The sequence below is a fragment of the Bombus impatiens genome, unplaced genomic scaffold (genome assembly GCF_000188095.3).
Source record: "Bombus impatiens unplaced genomic scaffold, BIMP_2.2 scf_0127, whole genome shotgun sequence".
NCBI lineage: Eukaryota > Metazoa > Arthropoda > Insecta > Hymenoptera > Apidae > Bombus > Bombus impatiens.
In genome coordinates, this window is record NT_176546.1 from 401,387 (window position 1) to 426,073 (window position 24,687).

Consider the following 24,687-nt stretch of genomic DNA (forward strand, 5'->3'; position numbering starts at 1 on the left):
TCTATATATTTGATATTTGCTACATTAATAAACAAAGGTATTGTGTTGGACAATACACTTTTATAGCGTACAAAAAATGCAAAAAGTTTGAGGAAATTAGATATAAAAGATTACGAATAATTTGTATGTAGACAAAATTCAATTTTGTTTTTTAGCGTATCTTTTGTATCTACATTTTTTATTAAATAATTTTTTGTTTAAATTAAAGTTTGTTTCTCAGAACGAAAATTAGTTGTATATATTTTAGAAATACTTACAAGTATTTTGTAATAGCAATTTATTTACAGTGTTTTATATTTAATTTCCTCGTTTGGAATTTATATTTCAAAATTATTATTATTACTATTACTGTTAATATTATTTCTAAATTAAACTAATTGGCATTTTTTTTGTTATCTGTTTTTTTCCTTTTAAGGTCCAAATACTTTAGCAAGGGATCTTTATATAAAAATGGCTCAGCTTGTTCGATCCTATAGAATTAGAATTATTAAAGGAGAATTATTTAAGACGTATTAGGGTATAATGAAATGCAACGAAAATAACAATTATCTAGGGTAATCATTGAATTCGAATGAGTTATTGTTCATATACCGTAAAACGATTACTGCCAATGTTTCCTATCTAATTAATTACATATGCGATATTACATATAATAATAATTTCTTGGCTAATTAGTCGCTCGATAGCGTAGTATACTCAGTCCAATAATAGGATTGAATTATCATCGATTATTTTAAAAATTCTAATTTCTACGTTCAAGATGTAAATCTTCACAAAAGTTGGCCAAATAAGGAAATATATACAATTCTGGACAATTTAATCGTATTCAGTAGTTTGAGAAATTATCTATTTTAGAAGAATTAGAATCAAGATAGAAAGGAAACTTTTGCCAATTTTAATGTTTTAGACGTATTTCTTTGAAAAGTACCAGCATGATTAAACAGGGTATATCTAAGTGGCAAAATACTAGCTCGAAACTTGGATTATTCTATGAAATTCTAAGAAGAAATATTTCATTTATTAGGAAACCCTAATAATGAAAAAAAGATATGTCCTTTGCGCTTTACTAAGTATATTTTAGTATATCAGTATAACGAGAAAACAAAATGTATCTAGCTTTTAATTTCAATTACTATTAATTATTCTTACTATTACCAACTTATATAAAACTTCATTCATTCCTTATTATTAGAATGGAAAGTTCGAATTTCTAAAGGAGGACAAACTACATTAAATAGAGTACAAAACTAGATAATGGCAAATGATTTTGAAACAACGACGTGTACGCGATCTTACGTAATGAATTCAGTGGTTACCCTGCTTTCGATTAGAAACGTGCAATCTACCAATTTCACTTTCTGAGCTAGTCGATCGCATCGATCCACAGTGTGGCAAATAGCGGACGAAAACCGAAGTAATCATTGCTCGATTTTGATCTTACTATTTCACGATATCATCGTCTGTAAGTAATATAAATGTAAACGATGATTCCCTCAAAAAATCGATAAAGAATTACTAACGATCGTTTGTATACATAGTCACTTAAAAATTAGCTCACTCGTTCGTTATACATTCTTGTTTGTCCAGTCTTGTTAAATAGCGTTCGTCACACCTTAAATGTGGGGAATTTGGGCAAAGATATGTATAACTTTAATTTCCATCTTGAACATTCCTATCTTTAAAGAGCAATTCAGAAAAAAACGGCTCAAACTATCCTGTAATTTCGGTTGCTCTTTGTCAAGAAAGTATCGTATTACGTTTCTATATAATTTTTTCTGCCAAAAACTACTGCTCTGGGTGTTTTTTAATTGTTTTAGTGATATCCTTTCGTAACTGTGGCGTGGTTAAAGACCACGCTTATGGCAAGGAAATTTTTCAAGTTGCACAAAAACTTTGTTCTTTATTCGACAGAATATCTTAAACAAATTCTGCACGATATTACAAAAAAAGAAAAAAAAGAAAAAAATGAATAGATTGTTTTCAGCATCGACACTATTTTTTCAAACGTCATCATGTGTGCTTAGATAGTAAGAAGTAAATATGTAAGGTATTTAAGCTGATCCAGGAAACAGGGGAAATACTAACAAAGATGCGATGAGTAGATTTTTACTCGCGTCAGATCCTCTGATATCGAGCTTCAGGAAACGTTATATGCACGTTATATGCATTTAAAAAAATGTTTGTCCCGAATCCTCATTCAAATGCCACACTGTGCGATTGTTCAAAACACCATATCTAATCGGACTTTCATCGCTATCTATTTTACAACCCGTAATAATACTTAACGATCATCGAATAGAACTAACAGTGTCGTTAAATTCTTCGTGTACGAAGTTATGGCAAAAGCATGCATTTCGCGTGAATTTCACATTGCGGTTTGTTCATGGCTTATGAATCGTTGGTTAATGCCTTACGACTACAAAGACGAGGTACGAAGTATGATTAATCATGCAATGCTCAATTTTTTTAATTTTTTTTTTTCGTTTTCTCTAAAAGAAGTCAATACTGTTATATCGAAAATAGAAATTATATCATTGTTACAATAAAATTCCATTTATCTGAACATGTCAGGGGACAGATAGTTTATGTAATTGGAGTTCATATAATAGAAGCTCATCGCCACCTTTTATTTTTCCTTCGCACGATAGGAGCTTGCGTTCAGATGAGTGAATTCAATTAAAATTCCGTTAGAATAAGTGGAATTCAGATAAATGGAGTTCTACTGTACTAAAATAATCGACAGCGACTGTAGAACTATACTTTAATTTTAATTGAATTTCGACCAAAATGTGTTATGAATCCTTATTCGAGGTTTCCATTCAATTATCTCTCCAGTTGTTCTTTCTCCCCGTTCATGCGCGTATTGTTCTGGTAACCAGGAATTCCCCTGTGCCTAAATGTCGCATATTAGCCTGTGCTTAGACGGAGAAACGAACTTAAACCAGAGTAAAAATAAAGCAGAGAGAAGAAGAAAGAAACGCGATAGAGGAAGAGTGAAAAAGGATAAACCGACGAGTAAAAAGAAGATAGCGCGGTGGTATCCAGCAAAGTCACGTGTCATTTTAGGGTGCCACGGCGAGAAAAAAGTCGCGACGAACGTGATCTGCCAATTAGCTAGAAAATTCTGACTAACGAGGAGTGGAGAGTACCTCAGAATTATTTTTATATTATTTGCCCAGGCGTACGTGTATGCGTGTATCATTTACGTGGTTCGCGTTCAACTTGGATTCTATGAAACGAATTTTCCTGCACAACTTTCTTCTTTCAAATAAAAATCTCTTGGGAAATTACAATTTCGCCATGCTTTTGGCTTTTCGGGATCAATCGTGCTATGCATTTTTGCACCAGCATTTCGTGTACGTTAGAGTTCATTTCTTTAAGGCAGACTCGAAAGAAAATTTTCTTAAGCGAGCTATGTTGGAAAAGGGGAACTGTAATGTTCAGGGAACGAAATAAAGCGCAACGTATTAATAAAAACACGCTTGAAACCGGAAGAACCACAAATATGTCATCCAATTGTGACGCAAGCTAAAAATTTAAAGAACCTTCTGATTTATGATCTTTTCCCTCCTAAATGTATTTATTTCTTCTTTTTTCCAATCTTCAAATTCCAGAAACTCGAAAGTACGACATCCATCCACCACGGCGAAATTTTGTAACCTAAGTTCGTAACTTTGATTCGACTATTTTCGACCAGTAAAAAATATTACGATATCGAAGAAAGAAGAAGTTGAACGGGGATATTTTAACAGACATGATAATGAAGGATTCAAGAGTTGAACGTGATCATGTGACGAGGATCGCAGTTAGTATGTATGCGAATTACGAGTAATAGGGGAGGAGAATATTCGTAATATTGCGTGTTTCGCCAATATTCGAATATAGTATAACATGGTGATTTCGGTAATGGGATACACTAAGAACGTGAATGTAAATAAAGTTTGTTATTCAAGGTGTTTAAGAGGTGTTGTTCAATGCCGAATGTATAGGCCTCTTTTTTTCCGTACTATGAACGACTCCAGATATTAAATACCGTAAAATAGAGCTTAAGACAATTTAGTATGGGAGAATTAGTATATATAAATACTATACATACATACATACATACATACATATATACATATGACTAAGTGTTACGATGTAAAATGTTAATATATATATATGAACGCTGGCAATTTTATTAATACAATGATATTTTCGTTCAATGCGTTTTTCTATTTAGCCAATCTCGATCTTGCGCTCGGTTCTTGCTGTAATCCTTTGAGTGGCAAAGAATAAGGTCGAAGGATCGATTAATTCTGGATTATGTCCGATATGCATTATAAATAATAATATGTACACAACTTTTTAAGATGTTTTAAACTATAGAATTGCTATTATAAGTAACGCTTGACTCGTTAGTAAAAGGCTTAAGCTTATAAAACGATAATTAAAGGAAGGAATAGTGATTTGGAAAAAATATAATTGTGGAAACAAATGTACATGATATAAGCAGAATAAACGCATGAATAAACAGATGCACAAATACACCACAAACTACACTATACACGACACTCCGATGTTCCACACTTTCAGGGTACACTGATATAACACATATATATACGTACACCCCTGTTATTTTCGTGCAAAACGCGACATCCTCGCAAATTTTCGGCTCTTTAGCATAGTGACACTGTCATAGTGCCTCCTTGTCATAACGTTTCAAAATATTCTCTCTATGCATATGTATGGAAATATTCTCTTAGTATGAAAACATATATCCAATAATATACACAATTATCGTTTCTCCATAATTACAAAAGAATATAAGAGATTTGTAATTCTTTCTCGTTTACTTCATTTTCGAAATTTTAAGCTATCATAAAATGATAGCAATCATATTTTTATTAAGATCATCGACAGTCTCATTTAAGTAGAATTCTGTCAGTCGAACACTCAAAGGGTTATTCATGGACTTGTACCTTCATTATGCACACGTATTCCCTTTTTTTATCATATTATACATTGTACGTAGCAACAACCTGGATATTGATTTATCGCCGTATCTGTAAAGGAATTAGAGGCTACCAAAGGCTACCATGGATACTAGTCAACAAAGGAAATTATGATACTGGACTCCTTGGATAGGACATTCTTTCATCTTGCATTGTTCACTACACAGTGGAATTTGTGCAGTAGTAGTACACATAAATCTTCGTTCAATCGTGATCCTGATTTAGCAGATACAGGATACCCCGTATACTTAACTTTCCTTATCTTCTTATATCATCGTCTTTCATCTTAAGCATACTTGCGATTTTTAATAGCAAAAGACAATCCTCGTGTACATAGTTTACATTTCATGCATTTTATAATAATACATTTTAAATTTGATCTTAATTCATTTTGGTTAAACTCTGGTGCAATACCTACTGTGAAGGGGATAAATCTCGCTTAAAACAAGAGTCGGAATATTTTCTGCTATCATCATGATGGACATGGAGATGAACGCTGGCTTAGACGTAAGCATATCCTTTTAATATAAAATGTTTAAAACGATCATTTTTAAATACATCTGATATATTATAATACGTTTGCTAGTATATTTAGTAAGGTATACTTGAATTGTTCGAATTTTCATTCCACTATTTCTCAAAATCACGTAACATTTGCCGTCATAATTCTTCAACTATACGGAATAAAAAAATCGACAAAAGTTATCCAAATAACAAAACATTAAATATCAAATTTTCAAGAATATTCTATTTAGAATATCGAGAAGTTGGAAAATTTCATCCCCTCGAAGAATCGCTTTCAGAATATATTACATTTAAAACGACCAGTCCCTTGTCCTGTTTAATCGAAGCTAAAAGCAGTTCGATATATGCAACGATTTTGGAGAAAATGTTTGCCGCAGTTTATCTACCTCATTTTGTGTATGTATATTCGTCTACATTCATTTCGGTCATTATAAATCGAGCACGATCAAGTGATCATAGAATAATGTTTAAACAGCCTGCGCCCGACTTTTTACAAAGTTCTTTTTCCTGCTCGCTTTTATACATACGGTTTATTAAATTGCATGTTGCAATTTTTAGATGTAATTTGATAGCGTAATAACTTTTTTAACAACCTAATAAGTATGATGGACGACGATAAGCCAGGAAAAAGCAATGGACCAGATAAACAAGCCGATGTTGTTATTAAAATTGAACTCATTCAAATATCGATAACCTAACCGCGCGACTATCTGCGGTAAGACATTCTTTAAACGAAAGAATTATAAATATTTCACTAACTATACGTACTGTTTTTTTAATTTAATTCTGTATTAGAATCCTAGATTTCTTTTTAATTTCTTCAAAATAATTCGGAGACGATGATTCGTCTGAGACCATTGCGCGAATTCTAAAAATCATTGGTAGGATATAGTTATTAATCGAGTATTTTTTTAATCTTCTATAATCGTATAGATAATATTATTTTGACTCACTTAGGTCAGAAAAATATTTTTCAAACGAAAAGGATTACACTATTTAATAAATTGTCCAATTTATAGCTAGAATGCTTAGGTATAGTATATTCGGAAAAGAAGTAAAGTTATAGTCTGTTACAAAAGTCACTGTATATCCTGCAAAATGGACAATTTTATTCAGAAATTATTTTATTATCACCTTGTTAAGAAATATGTTATTATACAATGTTGTAATATCTTTCTTAAATCTTAAATTGAATCTAAATCCTAAATCTAAATCGAAAATTTTTCTTAAATGAAAGATTTAAACGAAAGGTATTTCGATAAAGTGTACGACGACTTTCGTGGTTGATTGTAGACAAGATTTGCCTTCTTAATGATATAAATAAAATTTCGATTAAATGTTTAATGCAAGTTTTAATTGTTCACTGTTCTAAATAATTTTATCTAAAATATTTAAAAAAAATTCTATAACGAATAAAATTTAGGTGATTCCCAACCCTTCGCACTCCGAATTTTATTTCAATTTCGTTACCAGCAGCTCTCAACGCTTTTAAGTGTTTTATTTGAAATTTACTTTAACTAAAAAATAAGATAATTTAAATAAATAAAGTAAGAAACAAAATTCATTTAAATACCAATTTTATTCACACTATTGTTGTATTTTATAATTTTTGAGTGTATGATATATCTTGAAACAATTGATGCAATCCTGGTTTTCTTTCGCATGTTTTACAAAAAAAAGGTGGGACTGAAGGAATGTCGAGCGGGAGTCGACAAAGAAGTTCCTGAGATAAAAACCGATGAAAAAAAGTCACACTTGACATAGGAGTGCAAAAGGTTAAAAAAAAAGAGAGAAAAAATCGGTGAAATTTTCAATAATTTTCTTTAATCTCGGAATTATTATATAATTTTACTACTCTGAATTAAAACTCCATTTTTATAACATCCTCACATGCAAACAACATCGAGATAATCCAACATGAATCAAAACTCTGTGCGATAATGTCTCGAATAAAGCTTGATAAACGCAAGGTCTCAGGCGTAGCATCAATCGCTAATAACGAGGCTACACAAACTCACAGAATCTCTGAAACTGACTTCGTTGAAACCTCGAATTAGATGAAAACTTGTGCTTCGACTATCAATGGTTGATTAGAGCTCTCGTAAACTCGATAATAACAAGACAATAATGAGAAAAAAATAGCATGGTGGTAAATTAACGTGGATCCTTATCGGGTTCGTGGCGGTGATTAATATCGTGAGGTCAGTGGCGCGGCTAGGTGACGATGATCGTGAAAAAGTCACGGAGGACGCGACGGATATCCTGTTAGCGTGGAATAACGCATTTCAGGATGAGGGGAGTGAGAGCAGCGAACCCGCGTCAGAGGGCAGCTCGGCCAGCAGCACGTTTTGCGACCTCGAGAAGGATTACTCGAAGGTGAGTGTTTTTATTCGCCTCGAACAGTCTTTAATTAAGGGGAATGATACGTCGAGTACGTAAGGCATAGTTTTTCGCAGGAGATCAGCTTTAATTGCTATGGTTGATGAGCGAAAGTAAATTGAGGAACATATCGAGATTTGCATATAGACATTAAAAAAAAGGTATACGTTAGAACGTTTATGGAAAGGTGCAGTGCACCTAGCGAATTATTATGAAATTAGTAAATTCTTGGGGAATCAAAGGAAATTAGCAAATCCTTTGACGTTTATAGAATATAGGATGCATCTGATGAATTATCAGGAAATTAGTAAATTTTTTAAGAGTCACAGGAAATTAGCAAATTCTCTAACATTTATGGAAAGTAAGATGCGCCTGATGAATTATTAGGAAATTAATAAACCCTTTAAGAATCGCAGTAATAATAATAAGTTAATAAGGTACATATTCAAAGGTTTCCTACTGAAAGATGCGAGTGTTTATTGCTACGAATATTGCGTGATCAAATTTATTGCACTTCTCTGGAAAGTGATTAAATTTTAATTGAATTCGTGTTGCCTTTTGTTTTTTTTTTATCATGGAATATGGAATATGGAAATTTATGAGTTGATATTAAGGAAACATAAATTTGACAGAAATTGGCAAATCCTTTATTACATGAAATTTAAATTATTAAATGAATTATTAGGAGTTTAGTAAATCCTTTAAGAATCGAATTTGCGAGCAATAAAGAATTTATTATATAAGTTTCAGATTCAAAGATTTCGTACTCAAAAGTGCAAATGTTTATTAATATGAATATTAACTGACTGAATTTGTAGCGCGTTTCTAAACAGTCATTTAATTTTTATTGATTTTGAGTTGCTTCTTGAGGATCTATTCAAATTATTGGGGGGGGGGGGTACAGTTGCCTGCCTTAGGAAAATAGCAACCGCTTGTTGAGGATTTTGAGTTACGGAGTATGTGAAATTTATGAGTTGATATTAAGAAAAAACAAATTGTGCAGTATTTGAAAGTAATTCGAGAAATTTAATCGTGGAATAATTGGAATTTGCAAATAGATTAATATTAAAAACGAATTAGAAATTAAAACCGAAATTATATTAGCTACTTTATTCTTTAGGTATTGCAAGAGATGAAATCCAATGAGGCACTGGCTCCTTTCATGGCAGAATACACTAAACTTTACGAGTCTCTGTACAAAGCCTACAGAACAGAAAAAGACTTGACGGAGAGATGTAATATGTTAAGGGTATAATCGATATGTATGTTATTCGTGACTAGTTAATGCTGTAGCTGCAAAAGCTTAAGTAAAAACCGATTCCAAAGTCTCAGAGTTACAAGGTGTATTTAGGTCACTTAGCTCTCTATGTAATAACAATTTTATCGAAATTTTAGTAAATTATATAGAACAATTTAATATTAGTTATATCAGTTTTATTATAAAACGAAACTATAGTTACTTTAAATCTAATCGGAATACACTCTGCAACACAGGAAGAATTGTTTACAAGCGATCACAAAGTGTACGAGTTAACGCATACGATTTCTACGAATGAAAAAGAGATTGAGAAGCTGAAGCAAGACGTATTGAACGCGATAAAGCGAGCGGATGCCGCTCACACGCGCGAGCAAAATGCACAAGACACGATTGAAAATTTGAGAGTGAACGTACAGCAATTGAGTCAGGAAATTGCGCAGAAGAACAGACAGCTAGCCGCTACTGAAGAGTAAGTTCCTTCTTAATATTTTATAGCTTCTACTACGTTACTAGCTACTACTATATCTACGTGGTGTTTCGTTTATTTCGGATTCCTTCATATATATCGGTTATTTTTATCGATACACGAAATTGTGTCTTGTAATTTGTAATTTATTTGTACAAATTAATAGCTTCTTAAATATTCTCTCTTCTTGAATTTTTCGACTTTTTTTCAAAGCCAATAGGATTTGCCCTCTCATTTTTCAATCTTCCATATATATATAGTTTATATATATATTAACGAACATTAGACTGCGGATATTTATGCAAACTCACGCAATCGATCATTTCTACAAAAATATGAAAACAATTTAAAAATTTGGACCTATGCAGCAATATATTTTACATATCAAGTATGATTTAGATATTTAGTGTATTTATGTGTATTGTGTATGTGCAGTTTAAGCATAATTAATCGTTTAATTTTTCATAAACGTATAAAAATCCGCAGTTTAATGAAGAGAATCCTCGGAAGGATCCTTTAAAATCCCTCATAAGACACATGTTCCGCAAGTTGATATCAAAATCCCTTTTACATTAGCAAATTCTTCACTCGATATCGACGAACATTTGTTAGAAACATCCAAATATCATGGCTGTGGATTTGTGTGCCATCCCGTATATCCCGCCTTTTAATTCATTGACCCTACGTGTCTGAAAAGTACAATCGCAAGCCAGAAAGACGTCGAGGATTTTCTCGAGTAGAAAAGACTAGCGTAAGAATGACTTGATCGTCGAAAAGGGGATTAAAGTCTCCGGTTGGTCTAGAAATCCTTGGCAGCCACAGTTCTGCGTGATGGTAGTGAAACTCATGGCGGAATTTCTGAATAGCCCGAGGATTTAATTTCCATCATCGTTTCAGATTAATTCGATTCAGCGTTATTGACGAATCGATGTTCCCCCGGACGTGAGCACGCATGTTTGCCGACGGTGCAAACAAAATCCTATCAACCTTAGGGAATATGTAGTACGGTTCCTGCTTATTACCTTTGAATATTTAAAGGATGTAATTTATGCATGAAGCGCTAGAATTATCAAATTTTCTCGATATAATCGTGTTAGCTATACTTTTCAAAATAGAAAATATGGTATATATCATATACCATGTTTAATGGATAGCGAATTTTCCATTTATTTTTATTTTTCAGTCGTTCTAGATTTTCCAAGTAATAGTATCTTCCCGTTATTCACGCTTTCTGATAATTTTCTAGCATAGAAAAGCTAACGTTAATCAGTGAATTTGTTCGAAGCGTATACCATATCAATAATTTATTAACTTTCATAGTTGAGCTATTCAGTTCTCCAATTTGCAATTAATATTTAACGTTAATTTATCGAAATAAAAAAAACAAAAGAAGAAAAATTATGTTACGAGCAACCAACGATCATCTTCTTTTAAATCAATGATAATCAACCAATGACGATCAATCAATGACAACCTTCGTTTAAATCGCATCAGTTTACCTGGCAAATTTCACATGTTTATAGTAAACGATATTGTCATCAAGACATCGATCCGCTGTATGTACATACATTGTGATCACATTGAAGCCACACGGATGTCCAGAGTCTAATCCCCGAGGAAGATACCACCGTGTTCGATAGTGGATCGTCTCCGTTCAGTCAACATGGCTACAATGCAATTCCGCTCCAACGGGACCATAGTTCGTAGCACAGTAGTTCGTAAATATGTTGTGTTTCGTTTCTCTGGTTCGTATCTCGACAAAGGATTAGGCGAGGGCTGTCTTTAACTTCTGGCCAACTGTCTTACAAAGAGATAACGCATTGGATCGATATCACTGGTCTCGCGACAGCTTTGTAGTTGCTTAATAGCTAGGAGCAACCTGAATTTCTCTCGTACCTGTCTCTGTACTCTCCCGTTTCCTTTATATTTGTTATGTGTTGTCCTCGATATTTGTATCTTCTTACATTTCTCTTTTTCGTCGCTTTGTATTTTTAACTTTTTTGTTATACATGTATACATAATTATGTATACATAACAAAATATACCATTATTAGTAATTATATTATTTTTATATATATAGGGTGGTTGATAACTGGTGGTACAAGCGGAAAGGGGGTGATTCTACGCGAAAAAGGAAGTCGAAAATATAGAATAAAAATTTTTCGTTTGAGGCTTTGTTTTCGAGAAAATCGACTTTGAATTTTCGCTCGGTACGCGTGCGGTACGTTATAACGGATCTCACTGTAGATCGTTGTCTCAATGGAAAAATTAAAAAAAAAAATTAAAAAAAAAATGTTTATACTATATTTTCGACTTTTTTCGCGTAGAATCATCCCCTTTCCACCACCTTGTACCACCAGTTACCAACCACCCTGTATATTGCTATTAATATAATAATATATTCTTGTATCACTGTTTATTTCGCTTTTTAGATTTTAAACTCTCACGATAAATTAGATGACATGTTTGTAGTTCTTCGGGTTTCGATTCTGCTCATATTAGTATCTACGTTGCGCTTTGTTCCGACATTTCATTTTCAGGTCTGCCCTGAAGAAGCGAACTGGAACGTTGGTGAAATATCAGAATAGAGTACAACGTAAATACTAATAAGATCTTAATAAGATACTAATACGGTTTCTAAATACCAAGAAAATACAAAGAACCGCAAATATGTTCATTTGTTATTTTCTTATTTTATTGTTTGCCTTTTCTGGTTCTATTAAAAGAAAGGTTTTAACGATAACTTTAAGGATATGCGACAACTGGGATATCGCGGCATCATCAATAATGAAGATGTTAGCAAGTAAGTAGTTAGCACGAAGTAGCCAGTTTTTAAAATTTATTGCTAACGATAAGCTATACCATCGTCGGAGATCGTTAAGCTGGTAAAAACTTCATATCCTGATTACCTTATCATATCGAATCGCATGAATTTAAAATTTTCAACGTGTCCCACGAGTCCAGAGACCATGTCTCTTACCAGTAACATTGTCTCTACAGTGTCTCTCGAGCTTTAGCTCGTATATCAGGTCTCTCAAGCTCTCTGTATTCTGACCAATCACCGACGACGCGACCACAAGAGAATAACAGCAATGCATAAACGTCATAAATGTGGTCGCAAATGAACCACTCAAGTTTTTAACATGAGAAGATATTTTCATGAAAATCTCAATTAAATTCCGTCGATAGCTTTCTTAATTGTTTTACACTAGTTTTACAAATATTATATGTTTCACAGTTTGAAATTTGCTAAACAGCAACTAAAACTGTTAGTGTATTCGTTCTATATATAATGAGCTTTCTTTCATCGTCAAAAACATTAGCTACGAAGACTCCTATTTTAATATACGTTTTGTATTCTTTATATTAAGCAATAACAAAGAAATTTAACAGTGTTCCTCGATTCAATGGTTGCAGCACGAGCATCGCAAAACAAAAAGAAAGTCTTGCACAAGAAAAGGAGAAGTTGGTGAGCGAGATAAACACATTAAAGCAGCGACTGAAGAACATGGCTTTGTACATAGAGGAGCTGGAGGATAGAAGTAGCTCTGCTGGCCATCAAATAGCCGAGATGCAAGAAAATCTGGATATACAACTGAACGAAATCTCAAGAGAGCGACGAGGCAGGCAGAGGGCAGAGGAAGAGGCCTTGCAGTTGCAAGAAGGACTTGCGATAAAGACGAGCGATCTCGAGGTGATGGATCTTTAAACGCTGTAATTTTGGCGTATGTTATGGGTAAACTGCGAATTTTTATGCATTGGAGGAAAATTGAAAAGATGTAAAAATGCATAGAAAGTTCATAATATAGAAAAACATATTAGTATTCAAAGTATAATACCGATTGCAGTATGTAGTAGATAAAAGGGAAATGCATATAAAGCTCATAGTATGCAAAAATATATAAAATGTCCAAAGTATAATATTATTATACATTTCGACTAATTTTTAATTGTTAATAATTGAAAAACAAAACCTAAAACGTAATCTTTTGATTCTTAATTTTCATCTCATTTTAGCCTCGAGAATAACATCTGAAATTTTGTTACTCCTGTTGCAATATTTAGAATATTTTTACAATATTTAAGATATAAAACAATTTTCTACTTAAGTTTCAGCTGTTAAGTTTACGTTCATAAAAATGTGAATTTGCTTATCAAGCTGAATACCGGTGCACGTAACAATTTTCAATCCGCCAGTTTAAACATCAACTTTAACGTCGATCGTCTAAAATCTCTCGATTTGCGCCGGCGAGTAAGTCGCAAGATTCGCGCTTAAAAAGTTTGTGAACTTCTTTTAAGCTTCTTTCTCGACCGAAAAATCAAACGAATCGTCTTTTCCTTCCCCGTTAATGCTTCTTACCAAGCAAATGCACGCGAAAGTTCAACAAGTTTCTAGCGGACTACAGTAGAAACGAAACGAAACGAAACGAAACGGCGAAGCTTGGTCGTAGCAGCAAGTTCCAAGCACTCGGTGGAATTTCGCTTTCAAGAACAAAGCTTATCTCGACGAGGTGATCACCGAGCGGTTGTAAGACGTGACTTTGATCTGCAAATCGAAAACTTCCGCCGGGAATCTTGTTGGGCAGTTCTGTGGAGATACACGATGGTGATAGTCTCGTGAAACCGGTAGAATAATTTATAGGCAGCTGCGATTTCGTCTACTTCGAAAGAGTATGATTAAATTTAAGTTATGGATTTGATCAGTGATTTGGTTTGCATTTGCTGTTCGTCAACTTTTGCTTTTTTTATCGTTGGTAGAAGAAATTTAAAGAGTAGTTTATTGCGTAAGTTGGTCTCATTTCTTGTCACGGCCGAAGTTACATCCATATAAATCTTTCCTTACAACTAAATATGAATAAAAAATGAATATTGATAATATAAATAGGGAAACGCTTATTCATAACTTTGACCAACTATATTATAAGAAGTTATGCTAATTTTTCTCTCCACTATCATTATTTACTACTTTTTTCTATGACGTAGGATTTAAAAATATTGTATATAATAAGATGCATATCCATACAAATCCTTGTTATGTTAATGTTATGTTATTATTCTCTATCATTATTTATTATTTGTTTCTGTGACATAGGATTTCAAAATATTGTATACAATAAGTTATTGTATATAATAAGATACATATCCATACAAAACCTTGCTTACAACTAAATATGAATAGAAAGTGAACATTGATAATATAAATAGGGAAATGCTTGCTCATAACTTTGACCAGCTGTACTATGAGAATTTTTTCTCTTCTCTAAATAAGATTTAAAAATATTGTATAGAATAAGTTCTTGTATCTTCAAATTTTCAGACTCTGATTTCAAATAATAATCATACGTTAAATTAAATTGTTATGTAAATTTATCTCATTTATATACTTTACACTGTAAATATCATAGTGACAGATGTTAAATAAAGTAGGACAAACATTTAGTTTTACCACCTGAGAATTGAATTGAGGAGATGAACTCGCGTGAAAGATTAAATTAAATTAGCACCATAATAACACATAGCTAACCTAAATAATTTAGCAGTGACTTATCATATATCGCTGACGTTCCATTTAATGTTTTATTTGAAATCTGCAATTGTCACAATTTATTCTTTTGCGCTCTGACTTCAAGCTCATTTTCCACTTTCAATACTCGAAGTTTCGTCGCGTCTTCACCTATTCAATTTCATACGAAATTTTTTGTTCTTATCGATGTTTATTCTTGCGATTAACAGCTTTGTATACTTTGCTAGACGGCAAACGAATCGATAAAAGCAGCAGCTGCTAACGTAATAAAGTTGGAGAGTTTGCTGAAGGAGCAAAGAACATCCGGCGAAAAAATGCAAAGGGAAATAAACAAGTTGTCGGTAAAGAAGTTGAACCTCGAATCGGATCTCGAGAATGCGAATAACCAAATAGAAAATTTGGACAAGGAAATGTTGGAGAAGGACAAGCAATTGAAAGATTGGAAGCAGAGCATAAACAGGTACATAAATGATGTTTTAGGATGGAGAAGTATAATAATTGAATAAATAGCGTTCCTGAACTCGTTTGTTTGCGTTATATTTTAGCATTTATTGTAATTATATTTTTGAATAACAGGAAGCTAAACGATATATATAGTCATACTCACAGAATTTTATAAAATGAAACAGATAATGATATTTCACAGTAACATTTAATTGATAATTTTGTTCAGTCGTATAATACGCTCTATTAAGTACCAGACAGTTTAATTCTATTGTAATGCAACAATTTACCGAGAATTATAGATATTACAGCTATTTTTTACATTTGTTAAACGAGTGTTTTGCAATTTCCGCGGCATCGATGCACTAATAAATAATTATACATTTGTTCCTACATTAAAACAGTATAGACATGGTCATGTGAAATTTATGATCGTTCGAGCGCATAATACTACGTTGAATTACTTCATTTATTTAGAGGTAGCCAGCATGTAGAAGCATCAATCTGTAATGCGTACATCTGCTATTATTTAACACCGTTCGTTATTGTATAGTTACCTTCTACTTGCCATTTAACGTTGGTCGTAATTGACGCATATATCAGGTAAATGCATATCGTTTAACTAAAGTACTTAACAATTAAGTAACCTAACGTAAATCGAATATAAACTCTTAAATAATTTCCTAATGAATCGCCAGTTTCACGAAAAAACTGAATGTCTTGTAATTTCTGATGTAACTCTATTCTAGGATTTTTGTGAGCGAAGTGTTTTCATTTTCGTACTTTCGCGTAAAAACACGACGGCTGCAAAAAGTATTGGCATTATATTTACTATAACATTTACATAATAATTAATTGAGTCCAAATATATTCGTATCATCAAATATACAAACATAGAACCCGATAAAAAACTGCTTCATAAAAAGAATAAGAATATGTACCAGTGCTTTCTGTACTTTTTGTAATATTTGTATCGAACAAATAATTTTGTGACTAAGTCGCTGTTTTAGTTTTTTTGGTAAGTCAGACAAACAAAGTTAGATAACTGTATTTGAACTTTTATGACTGAGCATGTTTCCTTTTGAAAATAGAGGATTACAGTTTTTCATACAATATCGTATTTTTATTAAGTTAATTAAATAAATGGAAGCTAAGTAAAAATATACTTCATTCACTGAATATTACGATAATTCCTATATTTTTTTATATTATGCATACTCTGCGCAATTTCGCAGTTTCGAATTTCCTATAAATGCATAAAAATCCGCAGTTTACGAATTAGTATCTTGCTACCAACGTTACACTTAAATTTCATCTACAATTTTTGGGATGGGTCGCAGGATGAGGGAAGAAGTCTCGAAGCACAAGACTCAGAAAGAATCGATAACGAAGCGATGGCAGAAGATTGAGATAGAGAGATCAACCCTGGAACAACAGCTGAAGCACACATCGGTGAAATCAAAGAACGCAGAGCATCAGAAGATAATATGCCAAAAACAGCTAGTTGACAAGCAGCAAGAATTGGAGGTTCATATACGCGAGAAAAATGTCTTGGCTCGTACCAAGGAGAATTTAGGCGACTATATTAGGAGAATGCAACACGAGCTGACGGTGTGCGAGTACAGTAGGAGGAAAATCGAACACGAGCTTGACACTTCATTGCGGGATATTATGGACGTTCACTCGCTCTTGAGCGCAGTGGAGAAAGAAAGGGATAAGCATAGCTTGACCGCACAGAATTTGGCACAACAGGTAAGCTTTAGTAATTGCGATAGAAAGGTAAAATAGGAAAATAGGAACTCGTAAGATTCTCATAAAAATATAATATTCATTTGCGTTTGATATTGTTTAATTTCATACAAGTTCCTGAAAAAATGTATTCTACTGAAACGAATATCGAAACGAACAATTAAGTAATATACGTATAAATTAATATACGTAAATCGATATATACCGTTAACAATAAGTAAAGTAAGCCAATAATTTATCAGACAGGAACGAAGAAATTGAATAAGAGTAGATAAGTAAAGAGGTAGATGAAGAATTACGGATAATTAACGAAAAAAGAAATAGAATGCGAACAAGATATGACGTAACTCTAAGTAAGACATGGCATAACTAGTAAGAGGAACGAAAAGTGGAGAATTTGATCGTATGCAACTGAGCGAATAGTATAAGACACCAGACTAGGTTAGATAAACTGAGAGTGACTCACGCTTGAGCGAAGTGGAATGGGTCGTGGATCCGTGATCAGACAAGTGAAATGATACCATATTTGTTCGGGCAAGGAGAATAGTGCTGTAGTGAACAATGTAGGGCCACATATGTATAACTGTACATTATTCACGGTTATCCAAGCAAAATTCTAAATTCTACGAGTAATATATAGAGACTACGGAAGTAGTAAAATTTAATATTCCAGATGATAATTTGACACTTTTATTGCATCGTTTTTCAAAATTAATAGAGCAATAACTTTAATAAGCGAGAGATTTGAGTCTTTCTTCAATGTGGTCGCTTGAGCGTTTTTTCTACTAATATGCTACTAATATTTTGTATTTATATTTATCCACATCTACAACGTGTATGTAACTATAAAATTTCGTTCTCGATTTGGCTAATTCGTTTAAAAAAGTCCCACCTCTAGCATCAGATTAATATCTCCAGTTGCTGTTTCGACGCGATATGTACGATATATATATAACCATGTAATAGAAATTAAAATTAATTTTACCGTTAAAGAAACTTGCATATATTTAGCAATTGGCGGAAACAAAAATTTGGAACTCGTTATTAGATGTCGTGGTGGATTTGCTATTTCTAATGTTACCGTCTGACCGATAAATCTTCTTTCCTATCAAAAACCCTCAGGAATTCGATAAAGTTCATTTATCACGCGCGATCGCGATCGATCAAGCTTCCCGCTGCTCATGCAAATCGAAAATGGCGCGTATGCGATAGGATAAGCGGAATTATTCAGGTGTACTGCGTAATCGGGTATAATGGAAGTAGTAGAGGTAGACATGCTGTTAAACATCTATCTAATAATAGGTGTTGATATAGCGTGAGCTGTCAGCCAAGTTGTATGGTAGACGTGCAGCCGAGCGATCGGCAAGCGGGTACGGTTGCTGTGTGCACAGACATCAAGCGAATTGCACTGACGGATATACGGTTTGCCGGCCAGCGGGAGGTAAAGGTAGACATAGGTCGGTCGTTCATTTTAGGTTTGCTCAGGATTAGTCGTGAGATCCGTCCGAAAGATTTGCGACCAGACAAGGCCATCATTCCAGGGGTGACTCCGGTAAATTGTTTATAATCTTCTTATTAATGGTGTAATCCTGTATGATTTGGCAATTCATCACGAAGATTTGGTACAGCAAAGTAACTATGTTTTCCTAACGTTCCCCCTTTCGAGGAAATTGATCAATTTGCAACCTTTGCATCACTTTACAACTTTTATTGATATAGCAGAGATTGAATATTGGTTGAGTAAAGGTAGACTTGTTGAGATTTTCTACCTGTAGTTATAAAACTAGGTAATGTAAAATAATTCGTTACGATATTTGTCACCTTTATTGTTTAATATAGTGGGTATATGTATATATACATATGTACGTAAACCTTGATATTTTTTAAATTCACTATATAGAATTTTTTCTTTTTAATGTACTGGCTATATACCAGAAATTTCATTACAGAATATGATGCATTATTTAGTTGTATTTTTGATCTACGTCAATCATTAACTAACTATTGTCATAAACTCTCTAAATAATATTTCATTAGATTTACTGATACAACTCGTACAAACGTACACGTGTGATGAGTATATATTGATAAGCAGATATGTAATAAATTGAATTTACTGTATTCGAGGAAATAGCGTCTTAACAGTGGTTGAACGCATCGTGTGTAACCGCATCATATAGATAGGCGTATATGGCCAGTACAATCCGATGTATATAACCTGCTCATTTCATGATTGTACATGAAATTGTAATTAATACCAGATTAGTAACTACTACCAAAGATAGGATCTACACTGTACGCAAGGGTAGAATTTGATCCAAACGCTTTACAAATAGCGATTACACCTAATAGTACTATGATCCTCTTCTAGTACCCTTTTCAATAGCTTTGTGCGAATCTCTACGGATGAAACGTATGTTAAATTTCCAAAAAATTTTAGTCTTTTATAGCACGTACGTAACGTTACGAAATATGTCCAGTGAATCAATGGTTTTTCTCTATAAAAGGTATTTATACTCATGGAAAAATTTAGTGAAAATATAGTTGGAAATTTTTCTTTTATTTGCAGTGAACAAATGCGTTATTTCTCGTGCTAATCGTTGAATTTCCACTCCGTAACACCGTTCTAAATTCTGTTGTTCTAAATTCTAACATTTCGTACTTGACACTCAGCTACTAAAACGCTTGTCAAACAAACTTTCTACGCGCCCTTCGGAGTATCCATTATTCATACACAGTGCTATTCGACTAAGGTGTGAATTATATAACTACTAACTATTCTGGTGTAACAAGACACACAAGGTTTTCGTTACACTCATCGTCAAGTACTGAAACGGTTATGTCCTTTTAGATGACTCATTTTCGTAAATTTTAGTTTTCAGAAACATCTCGTTACTAGAAGTGGCAGTATTTCCTTCTTGCAACAATATCAAGTTACAAAGTTTGTGACATTATATGAATTGCTTAACGTAGAGATAGCATTTAATATTTATGGGTCAACCTAGTAATCGAGAATCTGATTTTATATTTCTTTCAACAATTTCTTTAATTAATTTAATTTAATTTATTATTATTATATTTATTTATTATTATTTAATTTAATGTAATTTAATTTAATCCTTTGGGTATTCTACGTTGAAATGTATGCAAAAGTTTCAAATATTAAAAGCTTCCAATTTAATTGTAATATACAATTGTTAGTATAATATAAAACTTATTAAACTTCATTTGTATGGTAAATTAAAATTATCATTTTTGTTGGGATCTATGTTCAACACACTACAATTTTACATAGATTTTGAATTTTATTAAGTTTCCTATATGTATACAATTTTTCTTAACTTATTATTTTTAACTTCGACTAAACTTGCAAAACGATTTTTGATAGAATCTATACAATAGAATTCTATACTAATATTAAAATAAATTTTCTAATTTAACTGAATATAATAAGACGTTGTGCAGTATAACCGTATAACAATATAGAATTTATTAAATTTTAATAATAATTTGAACTTGGTTGCCAAGGTAAATGTTAAAACTTGCTCATGTTCATGCAACGTCTCCACCACCAGCGTATAGAAACGAACACGTCGATTTGCATACGTCACTAATCGAGTCGTGTAACTTGGTCGCGTTAATAGGTGGAGGAATACATAAGCGAGGTGAAACTGAAGCAAGTCGAGATCTCGAACTACAAGAAGCGGCTAGCTGAAACCGAGGCTAAGTACCGTCAGCAGCAGAATATGTTCGAGACTGTTCGGGCTGAGAGAAACGCATGTGGCAAAAGCCTGACAGAGGCGCACGACGAGATACAGGAGTTGAAGAACAAACTGAAGGTGTTAAGCCACCAAATCGAGCAGCTGAAAGAGGACATCGTCACCAAGGAGAGCCAACTGATCAAAGAGGAGTTCAGTAAGCCGCCTTCTTCGCTTTTGACAACCGTTTGATACGCGTTTCAACAACACTTAACCTGTGATAATGTGTTAATTGAGTTTTGGCGGTTTTCTGTTGTACAGTTGGCCTCGTTCTTTGGTATCGGGCCAATGTTTGGCTAAAGTTAGGGAAGTTGGTTTGCTTGTTGCAGGCAGGAAAAGGGATCTAGTGAATACGGGTCTGTGGATAAGTTTTAATTGTTAAACTGTGTTGGGGAAGGTGGCTAAGCTGTTAAAGTGGACTTTCCCTGATCAGAAAGTTTTTTGATAAATAACAAAGTATTCTATTCACGATTTCTTGTTCACCTTTTACACGTACATTGAATGATATATTTACATTTTCCAATATTCGAAGATCTCCATATCTTTTACCTTTCAGCAAAGTTGTATTATATAGATTATCATTGAAATAATGTCTGAATATTTTTGATTGAATAAAGAGAAGCAAAGATAGCAACAAAAATGCTAAATGCACGATTTTAGCTAAGGAGAGCAGTATTTAACAAAATTTCGAAAGGACAAAAATTTCGGCGAGTTTTCATGCTACGATTTGCCTTGCAGTACGCAATAAAGTAGAAAAGGAAAGAGAAGGGTTGAGAGTCGAGTTGCAATCCAGCCGCAAGGAGGTGTCGGAGCTGAAACGTGAGATCGAGTCGATGAAGCAGGAGGAAAAGAGCTTGAGGCAGGTGATCCAGCGCGCCGAATCGGACATTGCACGACATAAGAAGGATATCGACAATATAATGAACGAGAGGGACATGTTGGGCACGCAACTGGTCCGAAGAAACGACGAGCTGAGTCTTCAATATAGCAGAATAAAGGTTTTGCATGGAACCCTTCAACGAGGAGAGGTTCAGTATAATCAAAGGCTGGAGGATATTAGGCTGTTGAAGTTGGAAGTGAAGAAGCTGAGGACAGAGAAGACTCTGCTGATAAAGAATATTCAGAACATGAGTGATCTACGTAAAGAAGTGTTCCATTTGAATCACGACTTGACAAGAGAGAGATTGAAAGTGATGGCATTAGAGGAGGAAGTGCAAACGCCGTTGAACATTCACAGATGGAGGAAGCTTGAGGTTTGATGTCTCGATTATTTTTAATATTATAAATCATCGTTTAAAAGTGTGCGAACATTTGCTTATCTTTGACATATAACATTATCGAAAACGTGAACTGATTTATTTTTCATATTTTTCCCACAAGTAATCTTCGCGCCCAAAAGTCCGAATCGTATCTATCGTATATATCTACACCTTTTAGATAGTGTCATGGAATGACAACCATATAGATCTCGTTATCTGAAAAAGTTTCGTCTATCACTTAACACGTGTAACCTACTTTCCTTGTATCTGCCACGTGCGATCTACTTTTGTTGCACTTGTCACGTACAGTCAAAAATTTTTAACGTTCCGTTAATTTTTACATAAATATAGATTCAAGAAGTTCTTATCTTAAAATACAACAGTTTTTATTTATGACGAAATATTGTGGGAATGCTTAAAATTTTCTTAAAGGGATCGTTAGAAACGATTTTAAAAAGATACGTAGTTCCGATTCTCGAAAATAACAGAATACATTATCAAGATTTCGCTATCTATATTGTCGACACTCTTTACCTCACAGGTAAAGATATTATTTTCCAATGAAATAGCTACTAAATTTTAACAGGGTTCCGATCCAAGTACCTACGAACTTTTAAAGAAGATACAAATTCTGCAAAAACGAGTGATAAAAATGGCAGCTGACATGATTGAGAAGGAGAAGAAAATAAAAGACACCGAGAAACTGTATATGAATCTACGTGAAATTCTGTCGAAGCATCCTGGACCTGAGGCCATGGTTTCTCTCAATAAAACTCAAAAAGCATTGCGCGAGAGGGGGAAGAAAGTGAAGGTATAAAAATAAATTTCTTTACAAAACTGTTTCTGGTTAGAATTTACATTTTATATTAACGATCATAAAATATCGGAAAAGCGAGATTCAAGATTTCTTCGCCTATCGTCGATCTGGTCCTATTTATTACTCTATTCCCTTTTTTCAGTGTCTACTAGCTGAGTTGAGCATGTACGAAGTTCAAATGGGCGAGTACAGGATAGGCATGGATAGGATGAGCATCGAGATGAACGATTTGAAGAAGAAATACTTCATACAGAAGAAGAAATTACACATATCGAAAGAATCGAAACCGAAATCTTTGACTCAACCTGTTTTCCCAGCTATAAGTCAAAGTCAAAAGAAATTCTGCGGGGGCGGCTTTAACATGACGACTCCAACGCCTAGAAATTGTTTCGTCGTGGACTCTGAGTGCAGATGAACTTGTATCGTTCGCCAAAAAGCTAACGCACAGAAGGTGCAGCTCAGTCTGTTTGTTGAGACGACAATGCGACGCGACGGTGTAATGAAAATATAACAGTACACTTTGCAGGATTTCTGTGTGTGCTTTTTCGTCTACGAAACTCTTTTTGCTCACGAACCTCGTTTTTCTATCTTTGTTCTCTTTAGAATTTCCGTCAATATTTACAAACTGTGGGGAGACGTCGCGTCGTTACGACGATGTTAAAGTGTGTCATCGACAAGTGGGAGAAAGGAGGAGAAGAAGCAATTCATTTCCATTTTCTCTTTTGTTTTGTCTTGAGTTTTTAAAAAAGATTCTATGAAAAGAGTAGAAGTAACGATGGAAGAAGTCAGAAGCTAGAATTTTATTGATTGTGTTGTTTAGTATTTGAAGATGACGTTCTTCATTTTGACGGATCTAAAGGTTGGGCCAACTAAAATGTCGGGATTTATTTGCTTTGTTTTCAAGGGTGGTGGAGCAAATGTTGATGTTTGCTTTTGCCATGTTAACCTGGGTAGGTTAAGGGATTTGTCGAAATACTACGAAGTTTTAAATGACTTTGGTGGATATTTCTTTTGAGAAATTTGGAATTGATTTGATTGTATCTTTTAAGCAATAATTAGACTTTCTATTTTATCATGATGTATTTGTAATGTTTTGCAGTAACAGAAGTTTATAATATTTTTTAATGCTTTAATTAAAAAATTCATTGTCGTATTTCGGAATTATTTCTCTCTTTTTTTCGATGTCCACTATTTCAGTAGTGTATAACAATTTGTATAGTACTTTTAATTACTATCCCCAATTCTTTCACATTTTCACATATCGATGGCTCCAAACATGCCTTCTGCTTTTCAGCTTAATCTGTGGTTTACTGTAGCAGAGAAGTAATAGCTAAAGCAATTGCATGACCACAGATGAATGCCACGAGAGTATTCATTGACGCGTAAATCTATTGTCGCTCGAACAGGCGCCAAATTAATTACGGTTAGCGGTAATAAAAAACCTTGCAAAAAGAAAGAAAAGAAACCGGAGAGGAGAAAAAGATTAATATTTCACCTTTCCCTTCTATTTCTTA

The 24,687-nt window shown here is 33.6% G+C and overlaps 1 protein-coding gene across 1 annotated transcript; it reads left to right on the forward strand.

Annotated features, from left to right (window-relative positions):
* Positions 1 to 7,712: 7,712 nt before the first annotated feature.
* On the forward strand, positions 7,713 to 24,031 carry LOC100747592 (cilia- and flagella-associated protein 58-like). The gene is made up of 10 exons (XM_033318836.1): positions 7,713 to 7,895; positions 9,019 to 9,147; positions 9,393 to 9,625; positions 13,040 to 13,316; positions 15,374 to 15,606; positions 16,931 to 17,342; positions 20,984 to 21,254; positions 21,836 to 22,350; positions 22,943 to 23,167; positions 23,316 to 24,031. The coding sequence occupies exons 2-10, from the start codon at positions 9,031 to 9,033 to the stop codon at positions 23,586 to 23,588; spliced, it is 2,556 nt and encodes an 851-aa protein (XP_033174727.1). The 5' UTR covers positions 7,713 to 7,895; positions 9,019 to 9,030; the 3' UTR covers positions 23,589 to 24,031.
* The last annotated feature ends 656 nt before the right edge of the window (positions 24,032 to 24,687 follow it).